Below are 26,489 nucleotides of genomic sequence, written 5' to 3'. Positions count from 1 at the left end.
GCCTCTCTGTGTGTCTCTCATGAATAAATAAATAAAATCTTAAAAAAAATTTAAAGTACACTTGGTCAAAATGATTAGTTTTGAAATTCATAAAGGAGGCCTAGCCCGCGGGCAGCACCCCTTCCGCGGTTCCCCCATCCCCAGGTGCCCCGCAGCACCCCGCTATGCCCCCTCGGAAGAACCTTATCTAGAGGGTAAGCTCACAGGCCGCGCAAGCCGCCGGGCGGGCTGGAGCCACCGGGGGGTCTGGGGGCGGGGCCCTCGTCCACAGCCCGCTCTCCGGAACCTCTGCGCGGCGGCGGCGTTTCCGGGGGACCGGTAGGAGCGCGGACGGGCTGCGCCAGACGGAAGTGGGCGGCTGCGGTGCCGGCGGAGCAGCGCCGCGGGCGGGACCTGGCCGAGCTGGAGGGTGCCGGGGAGCGGGGCTCGGGTGGCCCCCGAGGCCCGAGCGAGCGGACTCCTGGGGGGTCTGCGGCGGCCGCGGCGGCACCGGGGGAGCGCGGCGGGGATGGGGCGCCGAGCCGGGCGGGGGCCGCGGCCTCGGCCATGTTCGCGGGGCTGCAGGACCTGGGCGTGGCCAACGGCGAGGACCTGAAGGAGACGCTGACCAACTGCACCGAGCCGCTCAAGGCCATCGAGCAGTTCCAGGTGGGGCCCCTTCGTTGCTTCTCCCCGATGGAGGAGCCGGGGGTTCTGCGCCCTGCGGACGGATTCTGCCCGGGTCACAGCCAGGGCTGCCGGCCACGTCCTCGCCCCTGCCTCTCCGGCTGCTGGTCGGGCGCGGCTGCTACTGCGGTGCCTGTGGCCGCCCCCCCCCCCCACAGAGGCCGCCCCCCGCCCCGACCGCATCAGCCCCTCCACCCCCCCAGCTCAGCCTCCCGCCCCCCCAGGCCGCCCCCCATACCCCCAGGCTGCCCCCCGACCCCACCCAGGCCGCCTCCTGCATTCCCCCAGCCCCGTCCCCGCGCACAAGGGCCCTCTGTCTCCTCAGACCGAGAATGGCGTGCTGCTGCCCTCCCTGCAGTCCGCCCTGCCCTTCTTGGACCTGCACGGGACGCCGCGGCTGGAGTTCCACCAGTCTGTGTTCGACGAGCTCCGGGACAAGCTGCTGGAGCGCGTGTCGGCCATTGCGTCGGAGGGGAAGGCAGAGGAGAGGTGGGTGGGTGACTCCACCCTGCAAAGTGAGCGTCCCTCTGGTCACCCCAGCTGTAAGAGGGGGGTCCTGCCTGTGGAGCCCCATCTGCTCAGCTGTCAGCTGTCCAGGGACAAGTGGGCAGCTGTTTCCCCATGGAACCTGTGATGCTGCCTCAGAAAGTGGGTCTTTCCAGGTACAAGAAACTGGAAGACCTTCTGGAAAAGAGCTTTTCTCTGGTGAAGATGCCATCCCTGCAGCCAGTGGTGATGTGCGTCATGAAACATCTGCCCAAGGTAAGAACCATGGGCGACATGTCCAGGGCACGCTCTGCCTGGCGCCCTTGCTTGGGGGAGGAGCATGCCCTGGATCCGGGGTAGGTGGGCATCTTAGTGTTGGGGAGGGCTCCCGAGCTGCCTGCCCCACGAATGACTCTGGGGCACATCCTCTGAGTCACACAGATGGAAGATTGGCAGGTCAGTTGGGTTGTGGGACCCATGGTGACTTGGCAAGAACTGTTTGCATTCAGCTTGCTGCCTGCATCTGTGGGTCACGTCTCAGGTGCCCTGCTGGTGGTCTCTAATGGGCGGCCAAGGCCTGCTGCCCTAGCTTAAGGGAAGCTCATGGATGGTCTGGACCTCACGGTGCAGCTCTGGGCCGGGTGCAGCTCACGAATGGTCTGTGTGGTCGGGTAGGTCCCCGAGAAAAAGCTGAAGCTGGTGATGGCAGACAAGGAGCTGTACCGCGCCTGCGCGGTGGAGGTGAAGCGGCAGATCTGGCAGGACAACCAGGCGCTATTTGGGGACGAAGTGTCCCCGCTGCTGAAGCAGTACATCTTGGAGAAGGAGAGCGCGCTCTTCAGCACTGAGCTCTCCGTCCTGCACAACTTCTTCAGTCCCTCCCCAAAGGCGAGGCGCCAGGGCGAGGTGAGGCAGGGGCACCCTGACCACCCCTCCTCACCCCTCTGTGTATTTCACAGGGTTCTGCTCCTGAGATGGGTGGGCTTGGCTGCAGGGCTGGCCTGGGAGCTGTGGGATGTAAGCCTCTGATGGTGGGCCTCTGGTTGGTGTACCTGGTGCTAGGTGACTCGGCAGGCCTTTCTGGTTTTCATCGTGTCTTCTTTTCGTCTGGGAAATTTTTTTTAAGATTTTTTTTTTTTTAAGATTTTATTTATTCATGAGAATGACAGAGAGAGAGAGAGAGGGGCAGAGAAAGGCAGAGGGAGAAACAGGCTCCGTGTGGGGAGGCCGATGTGGGACTCAATCCCGGGACTCCAAGAGCATGCTCTGGGCTGAAGGCAAGTACTAAACCGCTGAGCCACCCAGGTGTCCCAAGATTTTTTTTTTTTTTTTAAGATTTTATCCATTTATTCATCAGAGGCACAGAGAGGCAGAGGCACAGGCAGAGGGAGAAGGAGGTTCCCTGTGGGGAGCGCAGCATGGGACTGATCACACCCTGAGCTGAAGGCAGACGCTTAACCACTGAACCACTCAGGCGTCCCTTTTTTTATGATCTTATTTTTAAGTCATCCTTACGCCCAGCGTGGGGCTTGAATTCACAATCTCAAGATCAAGAGATGGATGCTCTACTGACTGAGGGGGCCAGGCACCCTCCCCTCCCCTCCCCTCCCCTTCCCCAACTTGAGTGACCCCAGAGGTTGGGGTATTTGCCTGGGGTACCCACAGTTTGTAGGGAGCAAACACTACAGAGTGAATGTCACGTGCTGGTGACCAGAGCTCAAGAGGTGGACAAGGGCTGCGGAGACCTGAGGTCACAGAGCAAGGTGAGGCAGGGCTGGGAATGAAGAGGAGGAGCCAGGCCAGGGTGTGAGCCCGGGCTCAGCAGAGGAGCAGGCTGATGGTCTGAGAGAGGCTTCTGTGGCTGGAGCGAGAGCAGATGGGCAAGTAGGTGGGGGATGAGCTCAGGAGGGCTGGAGGCCACTGTGGAGACTTGGCTTTTCCCAGTGAGTTGGGGGTCCCTAAAGTCCCCTGACTTGCTCCAGCATGACAGCTTAACGGAGGATGACGGTGATGGTGGCCAGCCAACCACATCCTGGTTGAGTGTCACTGGGTGTTTTGTTGGTTCTTGGCTTTCTCACCTGGGGTTTTGTGCTTGGTTTGTGATGTGGGATCTGACCTAATGTTTTCTCCCAGGACCTGGCCAGTGATTGTAGTACTAATTCCTGCCTGTGGTCTCTTGCCTCGTAAGCTAGGGTCCCCCTGTGGGGCCTGAGTCCTGCTGTGTGACCTGCACCACTGCAGGAGGAGAGTGCTGTGGCAGGTTCACGTGTCACTCATGGTCCTCAGGGTGTGGCTCAGGCCCGGGGGCCATGGCTCTGTGCCCAGCTGGGCTGTGGTCAGGGCAGGCACGTGGCAGCTCTCGTCCCCACTGGAGGTACCCACTGGGTGGGTACTGAGATTCAGGCTGCACTCCAGGTCCGCTCTGTACATCAGGGTCCCTGAGGCCTGCTAAAGAGGCCTTGCCCAGAGCCCTTGAGGTGGCCTGTCCTATGCTCACTATTTCTGCCATCCCTGCTCGTCTTTGCACTCAATGTCCAGCCTGGTGCTGTTGGGGTGCTATGGGGTCCACTGCCCCAGGTTGTCCTGTGCATACTTTGCACCATTAGAGCAAGAGGTCCCGCTCTTGTGCACAGCCAATGTGCAGTGAGCAGCATTCCCTCATGCTGGCTGTGGCGGTGCGGCAGGAACTTTCTGCCTGGGGTGTGGGTTGCAGAGGTGGGTGGTCTCTGCCGAGGAATGAGGGCAGGGTGTGAAGTTGCCACAGGGCTTCAAGCTTTGGGAAAATCCAGGGAGTGAGGTGGCCCAGGCTGGGCTTTAGATAGTAGTGAGGTCTTGACTGTGTGGCCAGTATCCGTCATGTGGGCCTGAGTATCCTTGTTCCACCTGAGTATCCACGGGTCAGGCAGGTGGCAGACCTCCTGGGCGGCTCTGAGGAGTCAGGGTCCCAGGCCCGGGGCCTTTGAAAGAAGCTGGGGGATCTGATGTGGGCTTGCTCTCCTTCAGAACCAGAAATGCCACCACCTGACACAGAGAAGGAGTCTTGTGAGAGAGGATGCTCTTAATGCCAAACAAGTAGAAGGGCTGAGTGTAGAGATAGGGCAGTGCTGCCCCTGGGGCTGTTGGTGAGACTGTGGCGTGGGGTCCTACCCCCCAGGTGGTTCAGAAGCTGACACAAATGGTGGGGAAGAACGTGAAGCTGTACGACATGGTGCTGCAGTTCCTGCGGACCCTCTTCCTGCGGACACGGAACGTGCACTACTGTACCCTGCGGGCTGAGCTACTCATGTCCCTGCACGAGCTGGACGTTGGCGACATCTGCTCTGTGGACCCCTGCCACAAGGTGGCAGCCTCATGTACCCCCCTCCCCCCCACCCAGCCCCTGCCCCACCTCTGCCCACCAGGCTCAGGGGCAGGGGGTAACTTCTAGGCTCCTGAGTCAGAGCCACCTGTACCTCCCTTACTTGCCTGCCCTATTTCTTCCCCTGCTCCAGAGTCCTTGGGTGCTGTGCTCCAGGGATGGTGCTTTCCGCACCGCCCTTGTCCCCTGCGTGGGTGTAGTGCAGCCTGTGACATCTGTGGTGTCAGGGTGAGACTGGTCCCTGCCCCGATGACAGGTCCCCAGAGAGGCACAAACATCTCCGTGGACCACCTGGCCCGCTGGGCATGTGACCATGCGAGGCATTGGGTCCTGTTGCTCATATGAGGCTTGGGCACGGGTCTTGCCTGAGCAGTGACTACAAGTGCCGCCTAGAGGCCATGGCCTCTGGTTATGTCATGACTGTGCTTCCTCTCCGCAGTTTACCTGGTGCCTGGACGCCTGCATTCGTGAGCGGTTTGTGGATAGCAAGAGGGCCCGGGAGCTGCAGGGATTTCTGGATGGAGTGAAGAAGGGGCAGGAGCAGGTCCTGGGGTAAGCACTGGCATTTTGCAGGAGCCCCCAGGGTCCTGTCCACAGCTGTCTGGACGAGTAGGCTGTGTCCATAGTTTAATATGCTTTAGAACTGCCTGGCACTTGTGCGCACGGCAGAGAGACCTGGCTGCTGGGGCTGAGGCTGTCAGAGTTTGGGGTGATCTGGGGCCTGGGCCGGGGCTCTGCTGTGTGCAGTAGTTGGGGCCTGTACCAGGGACCATGGTGCTGGTGGGATCTGGCTCCCAGCATTGCCTTCTCTCTGTGACCATCTCTGTGGGATCCTGGATGAGCTTACAGAATCAGGGTCGGGTTTTCAGAACCAAAACAGGAGCTTAATTTATTTGTAATTTTTATTTTTTTTATTTAAAAACATTTTAAAACTTACTCATTTGAGAGAGCACAAGTAGGAGGGGCAGAGGGAAAGGGAGAAGCAGACTCCCCGCTGAGTAGGGAGTCTGACATGAGACTCGATTCCAGGACCCTGGATCATGATCTGAGCTGAAGGCAGATGCCCAACTGACAGCCACCCAGGAGCCCTGAGAGCTTAGTTTTTTAAAAAACCTTTTTGGCTTTTCATTGTTTTGAGTAAGTTAAAGATAAGTTATGAACAGCAAAGTTGTTTTTGGAAAATATGCAGAGTGGGTGGGCAGGCCTGCTGTGTGTGGAGGGGCCATTCTCCCCAGCCTGTGGCTGTGCCAGGTTAATGCAACATGCTCATCCTCACAGGGATCTGTCCATGATCCTGTGTGACCCTTTTGCCATCAACACCCTGTCATTGAGCACCGTCAGGCACCTGCAGGAGCTGGTCGGCCAGGAGACACTGCCCAGGGTGAGCGCCCTGCGTGGATGTGTGAGTGTGGGCAGCCGGTGGCCAGGTCTGTGCTGCCCCAATGAGTGGACGTGCTCCTGGTGGATGGTGGGCATGTGGAGCCTGGGAGCAAAGCTGACGCTTCTGGCTGCAGCACAAGGACCCTGCTGGGCTACAAGTGATTTCGGTGGGGGAGGGAGGCCCAGGTGAGCACGTGCTGAGGCCCTGGCCTTTCCATAGGACAGCCCTGACCTCCTCCTGCTGCTCAGGTTGCTGGCCCTGGGCCAGGGGGCGTGGGACATGATCGACAGCCAGGTCTTCAAGGAGCCCAAGATGGTAACAGGACTCGGGTGGGACTGTTTCTGTGGCTTTCTTGAGAGGGTCTGTGGGGCCAAGGAAGATCAGCAAGGTGGGGTGTTGGGAGATGGGAAGGAGGGACAGGCCTTTAGGCTGATGTCCAAGAAAGACAGATGTGAGGTGGGCGGGCGAGGGGTGGGGTACGCTGCAGGACCACTTGTGGGTTTTCTCTTGGCCTAGGAGGTGGAGCTCATCACCAGGTTCCTGCCCATGCTCATGTCCTTTGTGGTGGATGACCACACCTTCAACGTGGATCAGAAGCTCCCAGCTGAGGAGAAGGCCCCAGTCACGTACCCCAACACGCTTCCAGAGAGTTTCACTAAGTATGGGCTCCAGGAGCAAGGGTGGGGGTGCCCTGCTGCCCTCTGGAGCCCCTCCTGGCTTCATAGAGCATGCAGCTCAGGGTGGCCCATCCATGCTGGCCCAGATTTCTGCAGGAGCAGCGCATGGCCTGCGAGGTGGGGCTGTACTACGTGCTGCATATCACCAAGCAGAGGAACAAAAACGCGCTCCTCCGCCTGCTGCCAGGGCTCGGTGAGTGTGTAGGCAGCTGCCCACGTGGTGCCCCGACACCACAGCCTCATCCCACCTCCTAGGGGTAGTCTGGCCTCGCGTGTGGGTCTCAGTCTTCTGGAACTTGTTTGGGTGCAAGAGCGAGTGGAGCCCAGCTTGGTAGATCAGACCTCCTGTCACCCCATCACAGATCCACGGTCACCGTCTGTGGAAGGATCGTTTCTGCTGTGGTGCCACAGCTGCCTTTTATTCTCCCTGCCAAGGGAGGTGGTGCCCCTCCAGTGCGGAGCCTGAGTCTGCGGCTACCTGAGGTGGGGGCGGCATGCTTCGGGCAGGAAGACGAGGGAGGGGCCTGAATGGACCCCTTCAGGTGGAAGCTGCAGGCCCAGCCAGGGAGCAGGGTGTTGGGGCCTCTGGCCCGGGCTCGTCTGTGGTGTTGAGGTTGCTTCAGAGGGACATGGGGGCTCTTATTAAGTGTGTTTCTGGGTCACTGACAGGCCTGAGGATGGTGCACGTGTTGTGCTCCCAGTGTTCTGTTTGGGGAGGAAGCTGTTTGTGGCTCTTAACTTACTTCCAGCCTCCGTCTAAGTGAACAGCACGAACTGATTTTCTTCCGCTCTGGAGACCAGAAGGATGAAGCGAGTGTCCTGGGGCCACGGCTGAGGTGTGGGCAGGCCCGACTGCTGGGGGCTGCAGGGAGAATCTGTCTCCCTGTGTCCAGCTCCCGGGGACTGCCGAGCCCTGGCTCAGTTGCTCTCACCCCTGCATCTCACCAACACCGCCCCCTACCTCCTTCTTTTTTTTTTTTTTTTTTTTTAAATTTTTATTTATTTATGATAGTCACACAGAGAGAGAGAGAGAGGGGCAGAGACACAGGCAGAGGGAGAAGCAGGCTCCATGCACCGGGAGCCCGACGTGGGACTCGATACTGGGTCTCCAGGACCGCACCCTGGGCCAAAGGCAGGCGCCAAACCGCTGCGCCACCCAGGGATCCCCCCCTACCTCCTTCTTAGGGGACACAGGGCTGACCTGGGTCACTCAGGATCATCTCCCATCTGGGGGCTTCTTTTTTTTTTTTATAACTATTTTTTATTTATTTTTATTTATTTATGATAGTCATAGAGAGAGAGAGAGGCAGAGACATAGGCAGAGGGAGAAGCAGGCTCCATGCACCGGGAGCCTGACGTGGGATTCGATCCCGGGTCTCCAGGATCGCGCCCTGGGCCAAAGGCAGGCGCCAAACCGCTGCGCCACTCAGGGATCCCCCCCATCTGGGGGCTTCTTAACCTTGCGAGGTAGCATGCTCGCCAGCCCCTGGATCAGGGCGTGGACCTGTCCCAGGGTCGTCCTCCTCTTGGTCACGGATGCTGGAGCTTTTTTGTGTTTCTGGAGATTTCCAAGAGTGCAGTTACAAATACCTTGCATTTGTCATTTTTGTTCATTTCAGTAGTTTGTTTCTTTCTCTTGTCTGATGGTATTGACTAGACGCAGCAGTGTCCTGCATGCATTGGGAGCATCAGCATGTCCTTGCCACCAGTGGGCATAAGCTTAGCAAGAGTACACTTATTCTTTGCTGTCATCAGTGGGTGCTAGGAAGATGCAGATTTAAAAAATTCCTTTCTGTTTATTTTTTAGCTTTTTATTATGGGGATTTTTGATGAAATCACAAGAGCATGGTGAAGTCCTGTGCTTACTAGCTCCCTACGTGGGGGCCCTGGGTCATGGTCTAGACCTAAATCCATGCTGCCAGCACAGCAGCTGTGAGGGATTCAGCAGGTGTCTCCACAAGACAGTGGTGTTAGCACAGCTGCAGCATGTAGTCACATCTGGGGCCAGGTCCTGGCAGTGGCCACGATTCCCTAATTGTCTGTGACATTCTTATATGGATGGTTTGTTCCCATCAGGATTCAAACAAGAAGTGTGTCCCTTCCCACTCTCTGTTTCCACCTGCAAAGGGTGGCAGGCTTTCGGGTTTCTCATTGTCTGTAGGGTTCTGTGGGACTTGTGGGAACCAGGACACGTGTTTTCCATTTGGGACTTTGCTGGTGGCGTCCCCTGTTGTAGTGACTGCCCCTGGCAGAGTGTCCTCTCCAGTCAGATGTGTGGCAGGAATGCGCTCCAGCTGTGTCCAGTGGTGCCCCGGTCTCCTCACATTCTGGGTTCTGCTGACATCCGCTGGGTCCGTGGTCACAGAGTCCCCTGGCAGCATTTCTCAAAGCCTCTGCTATAGCACTGTGTCCACATATGTGTCCCCGTGTGGCCTCTTGCCGTCCAGCTGGGTCTCTGGCCCTGTTGGCTGCATGCAAAGATGTTCCTGTCTCTGCTCATCGAGGTTCCTTGGTAGTCACTTTTGCTGTTTCTTTTTTTGAAGATGTTATTTATTTATACATGAGAGACACACAGAGAGGCAGAGACACAGACAGAGGGAGAAACAGGCTCAATGCCCGATGTAGGACTCGCTTGCAGGACCCTGGGATCATGCCCTGGGCCAAAGGCAGACATTCAACCACTGAGCCACCCAGGCGCCCCATGCTTTTGCTGTTTCTTTTACATTTTGGAGTCCGTGGCTTCAAAACATGAAATCATTTTCTTTTGTGGTCTATTTTCCAGAACCAGTGCTTGCTTCGGCAGCACATATACTAAAATATATTTTCCAGAACGGTGCAGATAGCAGTCTGGTAGGACTCAATGGGTGGTATGTGGCACTTGCCTGGGTTTCTTTTTCTTTTTTTTTTTTGGTATTGCCTGGGTTTCTTTTCTAGTTTCTGGTCTGTTTAGAGTTTTTCTCTCCTGGAGTCTACTTCATCCAGAGTCCCTTGGCCATTGGTCATGGTGACAGGCTCTTCTGCCGTCCCCAGCCCCGTCCTTGCACCGTAGCCCTGCTTCACTGCCTAGGTCTGGGCCCCTGGCTGCCCCTCTGCCCTGCCCCAATTCCAGCTTGCAGGAAAACCGGGCACCCCATCCTCAGGTGACCTTGCCGCTTTGCAGCCTCTCCACTGTCCACCTGTGCAAGGGTAAGGGTGGCAGGCCTAGGGAAGCTGACCGACCCCTGCTGTGTTTGCAGTGGAGACATTTGGTGACCTGGCGTTTGGTGACATCTTCCTGCACCTGCTCATGGGCAATCTGGCGCTGCTGGCTGACGAGTTTGCCCTGGAAGACTTCTGTAGGAGCCTCTTTGATGGCTTCCTCCTCACAGCCTCCCCCAGGTGCCCACCTTCTGCCTATATCTGTGCTGCTGGGGCAAAGTCGGGGAGGCGTGTGGACACCTGGGTAGGGAGGGCAGCTCTCGGTCCCCTGCAGCGTTGCCATGGCCTCTTCCAGGAAGGAGAACGTACAGCGACATGTGCTGCGGCTCCTTATCCACCTGCACCACCGGGTGGCCCCATCGAAGCTGGAAGCCCTGCGGAAGGCGCTGGAGCCCACCGGCCAGGTGAGTGCCCCAACCCTCAGCCCATACCCTGGGGGCCACACTGCCTGTGGTGGCCTCATCTTCCTCGTTGGCACAGCCCCTGTATGGACCTGACCCAAGTGACCATGGGTCTGCTCCGAGCAGCCCTGGGCCTGCCCCAAAGCCACACACTTTCCCCCCAGAGTGGAGAGGCAGTGAAGGAACTTTACTCCCAGCTCGGCGAGAAGCTGGAGCAGCTGGAGCACCGGAAGCCCAGCCCAGCCCAGGCTGCAGAGACTCCAGCGCTGGAGCTGCCCCTCCCCACCGTGTCCACACCGGCTGGGCTCTGAGGCTTCACCAGGCTGCTCAGAACTCGACAGGCCTCCTGGTGGTTCTGTGGCCTTGGCCTGAAGGAGCTCCCCTAGAGCTGGGAGTGTCAGGACCCCACCTCTACTGGTGGCAGATTGGCTGCCCCCGGGGCCAGGCTGGGCACCCCCCGCCCTCGGACATCCTGCATGGGGGGCACCCTTCTCCTGGGCCTCAACCCACCCTGACCTTGATCTTGGGGCCGGTTATTGCTCCTCATGGGCTCCTGTGTGCATCTTTGGAGGACAGCACTGGTCCTGCTGTGCCCAGCCTGGCCCCTTGGATACACTCCCAGGCTGTGGAAACCTCTGGCTCACTCCTGCCAGAGGAGTGAGGAGTTTCCATTTTTGTAGGGGAGACAGGTTGGCAGTAGTTGGAATTATGAAAAAGCCACAATGGGGAGTGGGCAGGGTGCCGAGGCCTGAGGCAAAGGGGAAGGGGCAGCCCAGCCCTATTGGCCTGGATTGGCAGAGTCATGTGGTTTGCTGGGTCCAGTTATCTGCAGATTGAACCCAGCTGCTTCTGAGGAGCTTTTGTTTCACAGTGGACAGTTTGGTTGACCCATGGCCCTTCAGGCAGGGAATCGTTTCTCCCCTGACCAGCAGCGCCCTGTGTAGTGGGCTTGGCTAAGGAAAGCACAGGCGACCCACTGGCTGCCTCAGTTTACCCTTGGAGTGGTATGCTCCCTGTTGCTCAGCTGCACCGTCTTGCCCATGTGGGGGACAGCGGTTGCACACAGTGAGACTTTCACTTATGTAAATAAAAAGTGTTTGGGTAAATCCAGTGGATGAGCTGTTGATGGGCACCCCTGCGGGTTGGATGGAGCGCAGGTGAGCAGGTGCCTTCATAAAGGCATTTTTGCCCTTGTGGGCCACAGTCTGGATGCTTGGCCCTGCACCTGGAAACGGGGACATTCTTAGGGAGGAGACACCTGTGGTGCAGGTGCTGGGGGGTGGCCCCCTTCGAGTTGCTTTCATTTTCCCCAGGAAGCAGAGAGCCAGGCAGGACCTCACCCCTGCCCCCCATGCCTCCAAGCTGGGATCTCAGGGCATGGGCAGGATCTGGACAATGTGGTTCCCCCCCCCCCCCCCCCGCCCCAGTCCCAGGAAGGCTGAGAGCACAGCCAGCCCATGTGGTGGGGCGGTGCCCAAGGCCCCAAGCCCCTGCCCCTGTGCAGAGGAAGGTCCTGGGGAGCCAGGCCCCACAGCTGCAGAGCATGCAAATAAGTGGGGCTTTCTCAGTGCAGTGACCCTGCCCGAGGGCATTGCAAGGACAGCAACTCCCATGCATCACCAGGACTGTGAGTCCCATACTGGATGGAATGAGGACTCCCAAGCCCATGACCAACATTCCCCAGGTGGAGGTCACGCCTGCTGGTCAGAGAAGTGGAGGAAGCTACAGAGGCAGTGCTGGGTGGGGGGGCCAGTGTGGGCAAAGGGGGGGGGGTGCCTGAAGAGGCACAGGGAGGCTCAGAGCATGAGGTTGGGAGGACCATAGGACAGCCAAGGGACTGGACTGCCTCTGCCAGAGGGACACCGGGCCAGACTAGTTTGGGCGCAGTACTGATTGGTGAGCCCTCTTAGGGCCGCAGACTGGCCTGGGCCGGAGCCTGGGGCTTTGGTTGGTCAGAATGGGAAGAGTAGAGGGTCACTCGGGCCGTCTGTGCAGAGATGGGAATAGGGCTGGGGGCAGGGACACACGAGCCCCCACCTGCCACATCTTGGCCTAAGTTCTCTAAATTTGCTCCCTGACCAGAATGCTGAGCTATGCGTGGGGGGGTGGTTAACCCCAGCTCTAGAATTTATTCCCCAGTGTTCGGTCCTGTCCTTGGGGTGGGAGGGCTCTAGGTTGAGGGACGGGGGAAGAGGGAAGGAGACAAGGAGAGAATGGAAGAGGAGGATGAGGAGAAGGAAAGGCGCTCTACTCCGGGAGCCCCCCAGGTTGTGGTCAGGGGAGGGGAAGAAGGGGATGAGGGAGGGGAACGGGGATCATGGAGCTGCGCAGATGGCCCCCTGCATGCCCCATGTGCTCTTTCCCTGCACCCCTCCCTGTGGGAGGTCAGATGCAGGAGAGGTCCTGGGGTAGGTAGGGGTTCCGTGGGGAACAGGCTGAGATGCAGCGGCTGTGGGATCCCGGGGTGGGGGGGTGCCCCCTAGCCTTACCAGAAGGCAAGGATGGGGCCAGGAGGGCTGCAGGGTTGAAGACGATAGGTGACCCCAGGCCTGGGGACCTGCGAAGCAGCCAGACCTCCCCCTCTGGCGCCTCCGTCCAGCCTAAGTCCCGCCTGCTTGCCACACCCCTGACTCACTTCCTTTGCATGGAAGCGGAAACCTCCCCAGAGCTTCCTCCCCTCCTCCCGGGCCCCAGGGACCCACAGGTGCTACTCACTCTCCTCCCCGTCCTCGCCTGAGCTGGCCCAGCTGGGCCCTGACCCCACTGGGACCCTCCCCAGGAAGCCGGCATTTTCTGTGTCCTGAGTTGCAGCCTCAGCCTCTGGCCTGGGGAGGGGGCTGCCCTTGGTGGGCCAGGGGCCAGCCAGAGCTTAACCTGACACAGCTGCAGGTATGGGGCAGGCTGGGGGCGTGCGTGCGTGCGTGTGTGTGTGTGTGTGTGTGTGTGTGTGTGTGTGTGTGTCCTGCATCTCTTCAGCTCGGTCTCCTCCTCTGACTCTTTTTGTGCACTTTTCCACCCCACCCGGCTGGTCTCTGGGGGCTCCCTGCTGGCCACTGTATGTGGCCACTGGAAGGATGTTGGGAGGATCTTGGGGGTGCGAGGCCTGCGTCTGTCCAGACAGCAGAAATTCGGGCTAGTCCCCCCGCAAGTGTTCTTAGTGTGCAGGGGAGGTCTCTGGAATCTAGGGGTGCTCGGCCCTCTGCTGCCCTGTTGGCGCTCGGGAGTCCGGAGGGCCTCCGGAGCCGGGCAGTGGGAGCTGGGGCCAGGGTCGGGCAGCAAGGTCGGGCCTTGACCCTTCTTCACCCCTAATTGGCGCCTAGTTGGCACCGACTTGGTCTCCAGGAAGCCGGGTGGCTTCCCGATAAGCTGCGCCCTCCCCCTCCGCCACTTCCTCAAGTCCGGCGGCTGTTTATGGGAGGACCCGAGAAATTTGCTTTAGGGCCCCGAGGGGTGCCGCTTCCTGGTCCGCCGGTCGAGAGGAGCCCGGGACCCCCTCCCCCGCGCTCTGGGGGCCTGGGGGGGGCAACTTGCCCCGGGCGGAAGTCTGGAGATCCTCCCGCCTTTCCGTTGCAGGGAGGGCGACCTGCATGCAGAACGCCGCCCCTGCGCCATGGACGGCGGCCAGCCCGGTCTGGAGCCCGCGGCCCCGGGGCCCAGCATCCCCGGCCCGAGCGTGATCGCGCCCCTGCGCGCCGTGGTCCGCCTGCGCCGCCGCGTGTGCCTCCTGCGCAAGCGGCGCCTCCTGCCGCCGGGCGCGCCGGGCGCCGGGCCTGCCTTGGGGCCCGGGGCGCCCAGACCCGGCTGCAGCTCAGGGGCGCCGCCCGCCGACCCGGACCGGCCACAGTTCTTCACCTTTGACGGCCCGGCCGAGCTGCCGTCCCGGACGCCGCGCAAGAGGCGCCGGCGCAGCCGCGTGGTGCTCTATCCCGAGACCTCGCGCAAGTGCCGGCCCCACGCCGAGCGCCGCAGCCGCGCGCAGCGCTGCCTGCTGCTGCTTGTGGCCATCGTGGGCTTCCAGGTGCTCAATGCCATCGAGAACCTGGACGACAACGCGCAGCGCTACGACCTGGATGGGCTGGAGAAGGCGCTGCAGCGCGCCGTGTTCGGTCAGCCTGAGGCCGTGGCTCGCATAGTGGCGCTGCTGCGGGACTACCTGGCCACGCACGTGCACAGCCGCCCGCTGCTCCTGGCGCTGCACGGGCCCAGCGGCGTGGGCAAGAGCCACGTGGGCCGCCTGCTAGCGCGCCACTTCCGCTCGGTGCTGGAGGACGGCGCACTTGTGCTGCAGTACCACGCACGGCACCACTGCCCCGAGGCACGGGCGGCCCAAGCCTGCCGGGAGGAGCTGGCCGCGCTGGTGGCCGACGTGGTGGCGCGGGCCGAGGTGGAGGAGAAGACCCCGCTCGTGGTACTGGACGAGGCGGAGCTCATGCCCCCCGCGCTGCTGGACGAGTTGCACGGCTTCCTGCAGCCGCAGCGCGCCCACCCCTTCCACAACGCCATCTATGTGCTCCTCAGCGGCGTGGGCAGCGCAGAGATCACGCGCTTCGTGCTGCAGAACGCAGCCAGCGCGGGGCCCCAGCGCCCTGATGCCCACCTTGAGCCGGCTCTGGCAGCCGCTGTGCAGACCGACGAGGAGCTGCGCGCGCGTCTGAGGGTGCTCCTGGTCCGCGAGCACCCGCTGTGGCAGGCCGCGGCCATCGTGCCCTTCCTGCTGCTGGACAAGCAGGACGTGGTCAGCTGCTTCCGGGATGAGATGGCCGGGGAGGGCTTCTTCCCGGAGCAGGCCCGTGCTGAGCTCCTGGCGGCACAGCTCAGCTACTACCGGGTGGCCGACCGGGAGTTCTCTGTCACTGGCTGCAAGCAGGTGGTGGCCCGGGTGAACCTCTTGTAGCATAGGCACGACTGGACACGGTGGCTACAAGTGGACACAATCCGAGGTTTGGGTTGGTGGTGGCAGAAGGAGGGACCGGGCCTGTGCATTGGCCTGAGGCCCCTAATAAATCTGTCTCTGGCCCCTCCCCAACCTGTGGTTTGCCCAGGGACCTGGGGGAGCTAATGGGCTGGGTCAGTTCACCCCCATCAGAGCCCCCAGTCTGCCTGTGTAGGGTCCCTAATCCAGTCGCTGTGCCTGAGCACGCCCTGCAGGTGGTGGGGGAGGTGCACCATCCAGGGTCCAGGCTACAAGGATGCATGATGGCCTCAGAGAAAGGCAGTCCCCTGGAGCTGGCTCTGACCTCTGCTGTGTGGGGTGCCTGCCGCCGCAGCCCTCAGACACACTCATGCATGCTCTGTTCAGCCCTCGCATACTTGCCAGCCCTGCAGGCCACAAGCCCCGGGGCTTCTCCAGCTGGGGGAATGGGGGGTTCCCCGGGTTCCCCCTGGACTCCTGGAAGGCCACAGGCTGGGTGGGTCTCCACACAGCAAGGCGATCCAGGGGACTCCCCTGAATGCTTTGGAAGGTGAGGGGACTCTCCCAGAGAGATAGGGGCGCTGACCTCTTGGCCCCCCGCCCTGGTCAGCAGCTTGCTTCAGGACGCTGAACTGGGGAGGCCTCAAGGTACAGACCCCTGAGACTCAGCTGCAGAGCTCTGCAGGTTTTCAGGCGCCATAGGCATCCTTTGCATGTGGCTCCCAGAAGGCGGTGGTTGCGTCCACGTGGCCCCCACCAGCTCTAGTGGCCCCCGCTGCCCATGAGCCCTGTGGTGGCCTCTGTGCTCCCACCTGGTGGTCTCGGGGGTGTGTTCCCGCTGCAGGCCTGGCCCACCCTGGGGGAGGGACATGTCCCCACCCCCCACCCCTCCCCATGGTCCGCAGACCCCCCCTCCCGTGCTGTCCACCCCACCTGCCCTGGCAGTCGTCGGGCCCAGGTAGCAAAAGCAGGAGGCGCCCGGCAGCACAGAGAAGCTCTGTGAACCCTGGGGTGATGGGGTTTGGGGCAGGGCAGGGAGGTGCCCCAGATACTGGGGAACTGTGTTCCCCAAGGGGCTCTGGGCGGGGGATGGCCAGTGCATCCACCGACCCCACATGCTGAGTAGCAGGGGAAAGAAGCCCTGGAGTCTAAGGCTGAATGGGCGCCAGGGGAGCCCGTGTCCAGCCCGGAGGTCCTAGGCCCTGACCCCCGGGCCCCCAGGGCATGCTGCTCACTTAGCCTTCTCTTTGTCACTTTGTTCTGTGCCTTTTAGTTGTCCTGCCTTTTTATATCTTGCTTTATTTTTATTTTAGTTTTCTGGTGCCCCCGCAACCCCCACCACAGCACACAGCGTCCCGTCTGTAATGGGTTGGCACTTATACCCTGAGCCACTTGCTGTGACCAGCTGAGGGCCAGCCCACCCTCTGCACCCTCAGGCCAGTCTCACCAAGTAGGGCAACACTGTCCTCTTATCCAACCCCACATATGGGACATTATTTTTATATTTAATGTTTACTGATGTTTAAATTTTATTTTACTGATATATTTATGAACGAGTTTCCTCTGTTTTGGAGGCTCTGTAATTCCCATTGTGCTGTAAACTAGCTTCCCAGGTTCTGTACATGCCTGTGGGACTGGGACTGTTCTCATGCTGGGGCACCACGCTGCCCCCATGACTGCGGCTTCTTAGTCTGTAGAAGTCAGGACAGCTGGCAGGACGTCCTTCATGAAGAGTTACTTGGCTCTTGGGCTTTTTTCACTTAGAACTTGGTTGCATTTTTTTTAAGCAGGCTCCATGCCCAGTGTGGAGCCCAAAGCTGGGCTTGAACTCACAGCCCTGAGATCAAGGGTCTGACACTGAACTGAGCCACCAGGGGCCCCTGACTTTGTCAGATTCTTTGGAAAACCTTTCAGGATTTGAATTGGGCCCTCACGGATCCACAGGCCAGTGAGTTTGGGAAGTGTGCTTCCATCACACAGCCACGCAGTCACCAGGCTTGATAGCACACACGCGTTTGACTGGACTGTGTCATGTTCTGCTGACAGGTCTTGCTCACATTTCTGAGATTTATTCCTTAAAACCATAAAGCATTTGGTTGATGTCACAAAAGGTCAGCGTTGTATAATCTAACATACACCGGGGAAAGTATATAAAGCAAAATCTGCATTTGAAGCTTTATCACAAAGCTACATCCCCCATACTGGTGGGGATGTGGGATGGGCCAGGCACTTGGACGCTCTCAGGGCGGCCCCACTCCCTGGTGCCCCCTGCCCAGCCCAGCAATGACCTGACCTGCCAACTCCTCGAATCACCACCTTCTGCTCTTCCCACTTGAACCACCCAACTTCACAGCTCCAACCGGTTTGTTTTACTTTGTTCTTCACGTTGCAACTTTCCTGTTTAAACAAAAGCAAAAACAGCTCGATTGACATATCATTTATACATCACTCCTTTTAAGGGGATGGTTTAATGATTTTAGTAACTTTGGAGACTTGTGCCATAATGCAGGTGTGGGATCTTTCCACGACCCCAGAATGATCCATCTTGCTGCTTTTCTGTGAATCGTTTCCACCCCTTCCTCAGGTAACCACTAATTCTGTCTCCCAAGGTTTAACCTTTTCTAAAATTTGGTGTTGCAGGTATGTGGGCTTTTTAGCTTTTTGTGTCTGATTTCTTTCACTTACTGCTTTTGAGGTTCACCCAAATGGGTAGGGCTTGCCTTTGTGGGCGCCTTTCTCCGTGTTAATGGACCAGAAGCATCCCATGCACATTGGGGTTGTTTGCACTTGTTGGCTATCATGAATAAATTGTGCAAGGGACATTTGCCCCAAATTTCTTTTTTTTTAATTTAATTAATTTATTTATTTATTTTATTTTATTTATGACAGGCACACAGTGAGAGAGAGAGAGGCAGAGACACAGGCAGAGGGAGAAGCAGGCTCCATGCACCGGGAACCCGATGTGGGATTCGATCCCGGGTCTCCAGGATCGCGCCCTGGGCCAAAGGCAGGCGCCAAACCGCTGTGCCACCCAGGGATCCCTGCCCCAAATTTCTTTGTGTGGACGTATGTTTTCCTTTATCTTGAACAAATACCAAAGAGTAGAATGATTGAATCATGTGAAAAAGGTTTTTTGTGTTTTTTTTTTTTTTATTTAAACTACCAAACTGGGGATCCCTGGGTGACGCAGTGGTTTAGCGCCTGCCTTTGGCCCAGGGCACGATCCTGGAGACCCGGGATCGAATCCCACGTCAGGCTCCCGGTGCATGGAGCCTGCTTCTCCCTCTGCCTGTGTCTCTGCCTCTCTCTCTCTCTGTGACTATCATAAATAAATAAAATTTAAAAAAAAATTAAAAAAAAAAAATAAACTACCAAACTGCTCTCCAAAGTGGCCAGTACCGTTTTACACTTACACTTACACACCAGCAGTGTGTGGAGTGATCGCTTCTCCACATCCTCGCCAACGCTGGCTGCTGACAGTCAAAAACATACAGCTGGAATATGTAAAGAGCTCTCGCAACTCAACAATAAGTGAAACTAAGCAAATGAAGTAAATGTCTGATGAGTACATGGAACAATTGCTCAACACCACTAGTTATTAGAGAAATGCAAATCGAAACCACACACCAGGATGGCTGTAAGAAAAAAAGACTGTCGGGACGCCTGGGTGGCTCAGCGGTTGAGCATCTGCCTTTGGCTTAGGGTGTGATCTCAGAGTCCTGGGATGGAGCTCTTTACATATTCCAGCTGTATGTTGATTTTTTTTAAGATTTTATTTATTCATGAGACAGAGAGAGAGAGAGAGAGAGATAGGCAGAGACACAGGCAGAGGGAGGAGCAGGCTCCATGCAGGGAGCCAGACATGGGACTCAATCCCGGATCTCTGGGATCAGGCCCTGGGCTGAAGGCAGCGCTAAACCGCTGAGCCACCTGGGCTGCCCCAGCTGTATGTTTTTGATCAGATCTATGTTCCAAATAATTTCTTCCAGTCTATAGGTTGTCCCTCAATTTTCATAACTAAAAATGTTTTGAACAGCCAATGTTTTGAATTTTTATGAAGTCAAATTGTTCCATTTCTTTTTCTTTCATGGATCACACCGTTGTACCTAAGAACCCTTGCTCAACCCCAGATCTTAAAGATTTTTCCCTATGCTTTATTCTAAATGATTTTGAGTTTGTAGCTCTTGCATTTATGTCTATGAGCCATTTTGAACTAATTGTTTTTTTATTATTTTATTCATTCATGAGAGACACAGAGAGAGAGGCAGAGACACAGGCAGAGGGAGGAGCAGGCTCCATGCAGGGAGCCAGACGTGGGACTCAATCCCGGATCTCCAGGATCACGCCCTGGGCTGAAGGTGGCGCTAAACCGCTGAGCCATCTGGGCTGCCCTGTAATTGTATTTTTAAAGTCTTGTTTTCTATGTTAATAGATAGGACATGGAGATACAATTGATTTTTATATACTGACGACATCGCATGACTGGTAATTCACGTGTCTGCTGCGAAGCGACAGGACACAGCTTACCCTGCTCATCTCTGGAGAAAGGGAGGCCTTGGCCTCAAGCGCACAGCCCTCAATGCAGTGAGACTGCCACGTTCCCCTGGGTGAGGCTGGCTCTGTGGACACTTGGGGTTGAATTTTCCATCCTTGGGGACTTAGCATCCAGGAGGAGGGGGTGACACTGGTCATGCTGGGCCCATTTGGGAAATGTGCGGGGTAGGCCTGCAGACTTGGAGAGGTGGATTTGATCCGTTGGGGGACCGGCCGGCCCATACTCCCCAGCGTTTTCTGAGGTGTCTCTGTGATGCCAGCACCTTTATTGAGGACAAGAATTCTGTCCACCATCGAAACATTACCATTGAGAACTAGTCTGTTGGTTTGTGTGGTACCAGCCAGATTTTTCTGGAGGAAAAAAAAAAAAAAAAAAGACTGAGCCCCTCAGAAATTGCTGAAACACACTGCATTTCAAAAACCAAGTGTCAGAAGCAACGCCAAGAAAGTACATCCCACACAAATCCTTTTATGTATAACTCTAGAACAGGCACAAATAATCCCTGGTGAGAGAAATCAGATCAGCAGTGATCTGGGGTAAAGCTGGGGGGATTTGACAGGGAGGGGCATGGAGAAGGTTTTTGGGGTGATGGAAATATTCCCTACATTGAGTATGGCATGAGTTATGCAGGAGGAAACATCGATCAGTACCTACCAGGCTCTAAATGGCTGCATTTTATTGAGTGCAAATTATACCACAATACAGTTGATTTTTAGGAATATAAATGATAAACCTAACAATTTTCTTTTAGCCTCGAATAAAATAAAAAGAAGCCACCACAAAAGGGCATCACAGAAAACCTTGAGGAGTACTTTATTAACAACATGACCTTGAGAATTCAAAGTGCCGGGTTACTTATTACTTTCCTCCACGATAAGGGAGAGGAAGGTTAAGGCGACAAGAACCAGGAACAGAGCACTGAGGGGCAAAGGGCCAGTTCCACCTGCAGACCCTCTGCACTCTCTGGGGTGTGGGAAGCAGAGGGTTCCTGGAGCCCTTTCCCAGCTTCAGAGCCTCTTTGGATGTCCTGATGGCTCCATAAGCACTGTATTGTTTGCTCCGCGGCAGCGTGCTGTTCACCGTGGAAGAGAGGACCCAAGCGCACAGCGGGCCTATTCGGGAGGGCTCCGGGGGCTTGCGGGTGTACACACAGCGCCTGCCCTTCCTGTCTCCTGGGCCTGTGCAGTAGACTGGGTCAGGCTCAGGAGGCCCCTGTTTTCTTCCTCTTCGGCCATCGTTGGACAGTTTTAATCCCTAGAAAGTTCCTCAGTACAAACTTCCAAACCTACAAGATTGGGTGGATTTGCAGACGGGAAGAGCAAGACAGAGCAGAAAGCACAGTCGCTCTGATGATGTAGGACATGCTGGGGTTCCGAGCAAAGGATCGATGAAGAATTCCTGAGATGTCTTTGGTGCACACAAAGGTGGTTTTATTAGGAACGCCTGGGTGGTTCAGCGGTTGAGCATCTGCCTTCAGCTCAGGGCGTGATCCCGGGGTCCTGGAATCGGTCCCAAATAGAGCTCCCTGCATGGAGCCTGCTTCTCCCTCTGCCTGTGTCTCTGCCTCTCTCTGTGTGTCTCCCATGAATAAATATTAAAAAAAAAGAATGGTTTTATTGCCAGCCTGGGGGTGGGGGTAGAGATAAAGAAGTTTTCAAAGGAACCTCTATATGTTGAGTAGACTCACGGTCCTGGGGGGTCGGGCTAGGATTGTCTGTTGCGCTCAATAGTGTCCACTGAGAGGCGGGGGAGCTCTCAGACGCTTGTTCTGCTCAAGGATTTGTCAATGGGGGGTAAGTAGTAAGAAGTTTAACTTTTCTTTTGCCTTTGTCGCCCACATCACCTGACAACATGGCCTGGGTGGTGTCATGTCACCAGGGCTGGCACAGACTCCAAAGGGTCAGCCTGGCTTCCTCCATGACCGGCTCAACCAGGCACAGCGGAAATGGACTACATTTCCCAGCCGCCCCTGCCGCGAGGTTGGTCCTGTGACCTCGCCCTAGCCAATGGGGTGCGGGCAGGTGTCGGGGCCCCTCCTAGAAACCGGCCTGCGGGAGCGGATCCGAGCGCCGCTCCCTCCTGCCCGCTGCGGGGGCTGGACCTGCTGCCGGCCTGCAGCGCTGCGGGCGGGAGCCCGGTGGTCAGGAGCCGGCACCGCCCGCAGTGTCGGGGAGCGGGGCCCTCACAGCGCGTTCCATGCCCGGGCTGCCTGACTTCTCCGTTGAGAAATTTTGCTGTATCTGCTTGGGACGTATCTGGGACGTCTTGAGCTTGGTTGCCCGGGGTTCTTGCCCGGGGTCCCCCAGAGGCCCGCAGACCTGCAGAGGTGGGTTTGATCCGTTGGGGGACCAGCCGGCCTCAAGGCTGCTGTCCAGCCTCCAGCTCCGAGCAGGCAGGAGTTTGCACACAGACTTTCCTTACCCGCACTTGTCCCGCGGCACCACTTCCACGGGGATGTGGTGGAGTGGGGGCCCGCGGAAAGGGGCCAAGGCCGGCCTCCACCCCCGCCAGCCCTCTGCTGAGGCTCCGGCCCCAGACGGGGATCTAGAGCGCCCCACCCTCTGCCATGACTCTGGTCCCGAAGTGTGACATGGGGTAGCCACGTCCACGGGTGTGCGACAGAGCCTATGACCTGTTGGTCATCCATTCTTTGTGGCCCCAGGGCCCTGGAGTGCCCTCTCTTCCCCACTGGGCCAGGTGGGAGAACAGCACACCCCTGCGGATCACTTCATGGGGACAGTGGAAGACGCACTTCCCAGACCGCGTCCTCCGGGGACCGCGGAAGCCACGAGTCGCTATGGAGTCAACGTACCCGCCTCTTGCTCAGGCCTGGGGCGGCTTCAGGGTGTCCCCAGAGGGCCGGGAGGGCGCGTGCGCACGGCGAGGAGCCGCGGGGAGGTCGTGCGTTTGTCGCGCCCTGGGAGCCCCGGGCTCGTGGGCGCAGTGCCCCGCGCGGCCGCAGGGCGGCAGCACAGCTCGCGCAGCGCGGTTCTGGGCCGGCGCCCCCACTGGGGCTGAGCCTGCCTCGGGGCGGGAGGAGAGCCCCTACCGCGCGTAGGGTCTCGGTCGAGTCGGGGGTCGAGGTTGGGAAGGCGCAGGGGCGTCGCGGGCGCCAAGAGCCAGGCTCGCGGGGGGGCCCCTACCCCAACCCTCGTGGTTTCTCGGACGTGGGGCAGGGGGTGCCGCTGGTCAGGATCCTCGGGGGCCGCCGCCCCAGTCCCACCGAACCCCAGGATACTCAGGCGCCGCCTCTGGGGGGATAACCCCGGACCCCTCTCAGTGAGCAAGCATCCGGCTGGGCTCAGACCCCCTGGGGGGCGCATGGCAGCCCCCACATGCAGCAGGGTTTGCGGGGCGCGGGGGGGGGGGCGGGGGCGGAGAACCTCGGAACGGACGGCCTGTCCCAGGCCGTGACCCCAGAACACAGATGACAGCTGGTCTCTACCCCGCAGACACCCCGCGCCTGGCGAGTGGGTGCGCAGGACGGGCTTGGAGTCGAGGGTGGCGGGGCAGCCCCCGCGTCCCCACCCTATCCCGGCCTTTCTGAGCGCCCGTCCACCTCCCCGGGCCAGGGCCCCCACTGCCCACCCCCCATGCCGAGCCGCCAGCCTCCCCAGGCTGGTTCCCCCCCCCCCCCCCCCCCCCCCCCCCGCCTCAGCCTCCTCTAGCCCGCCCCCAGGCGCGCCCCTGCCCCCCCACCTCCCGGGGCCCCCCAGCCTCCCCCGCCCGCCGGTCCCCCACCTCCCTTCGCCCTCATTAGCATAGCAGCTGCTCGCCGAGCAGGGACCCGCACGGAGGAAAGGGCAGAGGCCTTGAGAATGAATGGGGGCCACGGCTTTGGAGGGAGCGAGAGAAGAAAGACCGACAGACGCGCGCGGAGGGACGGCACGACGTACAGCCAAACAGAAGAATGCGCCCGACGGCGGGGAGGGCTGGGAGCGTCGCTCTGGAGGGGGGGCGTGCGGTGGGGGGGTAGGTGGGGGAGGGCGGCGGAGGAGGCTGCGCTGGAGGCCCCGTCCAGCCCGGGCCTCCTCCCCAGCTCCCCCGTGTCAGGCGCCCCGTGCCACCCTGTGCTGAGCCGCAGGACCCTTGGGGGACAGGCCAGAGGGCAACCCTTCCCTCTGCTGCTCCGGACCTCCCCCTCCCTGGCCCTTGGCCCTCCCTCCTCTGGCAGGCTGGGCCTGGCTCCCACGCTGCTGGCCCTAGACATCACTTTCTGGCTGACCATTTTCCTGCATTTCCTGGTCTCTCTCTGGCATCCAGTCCAACAGTAAACACTTCCTGCGTCTGGCTGGGGGTCAGGTCAGAGAGATGTCGGGTGGACAGAAGCCCCCGGCACCTCCAGCCAGGGGTGTGGAGCAGGCCCTGCCCTCGCCCACTCTGTCTGTGTCCTTTCTCCTTCCCTGTGGCACAGCCCCTGCCTGCCGGACCCCTCCAGCCTGGGTGGGGGGGCCTGGGTGCCGCTGGCAAGGACCCTCACTTGGCCTCCACACACAGACCTGCATGTCCTAGAGGCCAGAGAGGTCACCTCTGATTTCTTCCTTGCATGGGAAGGCTTGAGAGGATGCCCATGGTCTGCACAGCCGACCTGGGGAGGGACTCCCTGGTGACACCACTGGCAGGTTAGTGTCTGTTCCTGTACCCTGAGGATCTGGAGAGAGAACCTGCATTGCCCTGCTGGCTCCCTTGTTCATCACTTTGACCCCAGAGGGCAGGAAGTGTCTTTGGACTGGATACCCCCAGAGTCTGCCACCCACTGCCAGGGCCCAGGCTGGGGGGCCAGGTTGGCTGTGCACCAAGCAGCACCTAGGAAAAAGGCAGCCAGAGCCCACAAGGCCTCCCCGACAGCCGTGGGGCTGAGCGGCCCTGGCCTCCTTTATGTCCAAGCTGTGGAGAAAACTATTCCTCTGTGAGTAGCACAAAGCCTTTTTCAGTCAAATGTGTGTCTCAGAGAGAGGACTTCAGGGAGCTGCAGACGGGCCCCCGTGGTGGCAGCCCGTGCGCCTGCCGCACAGGCGCACAGGCCAGCTGGCCTCTCCTCTGTGGGGATGGGACATCGAAGGGCCAGCCACTCTCAGCAGACCCCTCCCCACAGCCAGTGCCAGGAGTAAGCATTACCTGCTAGTGTTACCCCAACCTCCTCCTTGTGCGGGAGGGGGTGGGGCGCAGCAGTTCCCCGGGTGGGAATGGACCTGTGGTCCTGCCTGCCCCTGGACTGTCCACACCGCCCCGGCCTGACTTCATTCTCCAGAAACCCCAAGCAAAGTCCAAGTTCTTGTGGCAAGTTTCTCTTTCCAGGCCTGGCACCCCCAGCTGGCACCCTTGGCAGCTCTGCTCCCCAGCCCAGTGGACACCACCTCCCCTGCGAGCTCATTTGCATCAAATATTCCACTCACCTCTGTGGGTGTCAGAGCTGCTCCTTACTCCCCAACACTCAGGCTCTCCCGCAGCTGAGGGACAGTAAATGCTGATTTTGGCGACAGAAGAGGGAGCTCAGAAAACCCTCAAGGGCAGAACAGAGCAGGATATGCAAAGTGGAAACATGGACGGTGGGGCCGGTGGGGCTGAAAGCTTCCCGTGTGGAAAGGGCAGTGTGTCTGCAGGATAAAGTGCAGCCTGAGGACCTGCCAACGGGAAGCTGACACCCTCTGGCTGCTGCAGAGAGTCTGACTTACAAGAAAAAGCTGTTACCTTTGCCGGCCTCCCCTTCTCTGGGGAGGCTATCCTTGCTGAATGCAGGCATCCTCTTGCTCTGGACCCACCTGCTGTCCTACGGGCACCCCCCTCTCATGAGGCCCCCGTGCCCCAGGGGCATCTCAGGTTTGTGCATGGAGAGTCTCTCCTCTATATACCAGAAACGGACACCTGCTCTGAGCTCTCTGCAGGGACGTGTCCGTCTCTCTTGGGGTCTGTGGTCTTCAGGAATGGCTGGCTCCAGAGGCATGCTGGCCTCCCCAGCTCCCAAATGCCACCAGGGGACAGAGAGAAGAAGCAGGCCTTTTAGTCATCAGGAGAGAGCAACTCTTGAGGTTTCCCAGATTTAAAAAGTACCCCTTCTGTGCGGCAGGTGGCCCAGCAGAAACCCACAGCAAAGGAAGGGGGTGGTAGGCAGAGGGGGGCCTGTGGCATCTCAGGCTGGCTTCGAGGTGGGAAGAGCTGCAGCTGCTTTGCCAGGGAGCAAAGAGCCTGTGGGCTGGTTCTGGGCGCTCTCAGGGTGGCCTAGGTCCCCCCACCCGGCCCCCCAGCTGGAAGAGCATTCTCCCCTGGCACCTCACAAATTCCATACGTGGCCAACTGGGGCTGGCACTTGAGTTGTGCCCAGATCCAGTTTACCAGGCTGGGTGCTTAGGTGAAGACAAGCCAAGCATTGTGTAGACGGCACCCACAGGTAGCGTGTTGCAGCCTGACCCTCTTCCCAGGTGCCAAGAGCAAGAAAAACCAACAAACTTTTTTTAATTAAAAAAAAAATCAATGAAAAATTTATTCATAAATTTTTCATGCTGGGCTACAAGTCTATATCGTACGCTCAGGAATGTGCTGCAGACTTTATCCAGTTAGAAGTGATCATACCAGGACCCACACACAGCTTCCATATAAGCCTAGAAAGTCTTAACATTAATTAACATAATTAAAAAGGTATTTGCATCTAGAAAAAAATATACAGAAAAACTCCTTTTGGAGTAATCTGTGCCTCAGTTTCAATGTCTGCTTGTTTCACTGACATTATCAATATATTCTTCTCACACAAGGGTTTATAAAAGGCCCCAGATGACTGCCCGGGTCTGACCAGCCGCGCACAAAGGGCCTCCACCCACCTGTGTCCTCAAGTGCTCCCCATTTCTGCACGAAGGGTCA

General features: G+C 58.6%; 2 protein-coding genes and 1 long non-coding RNA gene across 3 annotated transcripts; 2 read left to right on the top strand and 1 right to left on the bottom strand.

Moving 5' to 3' along the window:
* Positions 1-354: 354 nt before the first annotated feature.
* NELFB (negative elongation factor complex member B) lies at positions 355-11,277 on the top strand. The gene is made up of 13 exons (XM_055333394.1): positions 355-648; positions 992-1,155; positions 1,329-1,428; positions 1,828-2,058; positions 4,307-4,492; positions 4,950-5,062; positions 5,789-5,891; positions 6,111-6,206; positions 6,408-6,550; positions 6,655-6,761; positions 9,805-9,946; positions 10,062-10,170; positions 10,332-11,277. Exons 1-13 carry the CDS (start codon positions 547-549, stop codon positions 10,476-10,478), a joined length of 1,743 nt encoding a protein of 580 aa, XP_055189369.1. The 5' UTR covers positions 355-546; the 3' UTR covers positions 10,479-11,277.
* A 1,359-nt stretch (positions 11,278-12,636) lies between these two features.
* TOR4A (torsin family 4 member A) lies at positions 12,637-17,893 on the top strand. Its single transcript, XM_055336079.1, has 2 exons — positions 12,637-13,056; positions 13,741-17,893. The coding sequence occupies exon 2, from the start codon at positions 13,778-13,780 to the stop codon at positions 15,059-15,061; it is 1,284 nt and encodes a 427-aa protein (XP_055192054.1). The 5' UTR covers positions 12,637-13,056; positions 13,741-13,777; the 3' UTR covers positions 15,062-17,893.
* LOC129516590 (uncharacterized) lies at positions 17,409-25,176 on the bottom strand. Its single transcript, XR_008665798.1, has 3 exons — positions 25,031-25,176; positions 19,607-19,984; positions 17,409-17,476 (listed from the first exon to the last, which is right to left on the bottom strand). It is a non-coding gene; the product is annotated as an uncharacterized LOC129516590 (long non-coding RNA).
* Positions 25,177-26,489: the final 1,313 nt, after the last annotated feature.

The sequence above is a fragment of the Nyctereutes procyonoides genome, unplaced genomic scaffold, assembly GCF_905146905.1.
Source record: "Nyctereutes procyonoides isolate TBG_1078 unplaced genomic scaffold, NYPRO_anot_genome, whole genome shotgun sequence".
Taxonomy (NCBI): Eukaryota; Metazoa; Chordata; class Mammalia; order Carnivora; family Canidae; genus Nyctereutes; species Nyctereutes procyonoides.
This window is presented reverse-complemented; position numbering and strand designations above follow the sequence as displayed.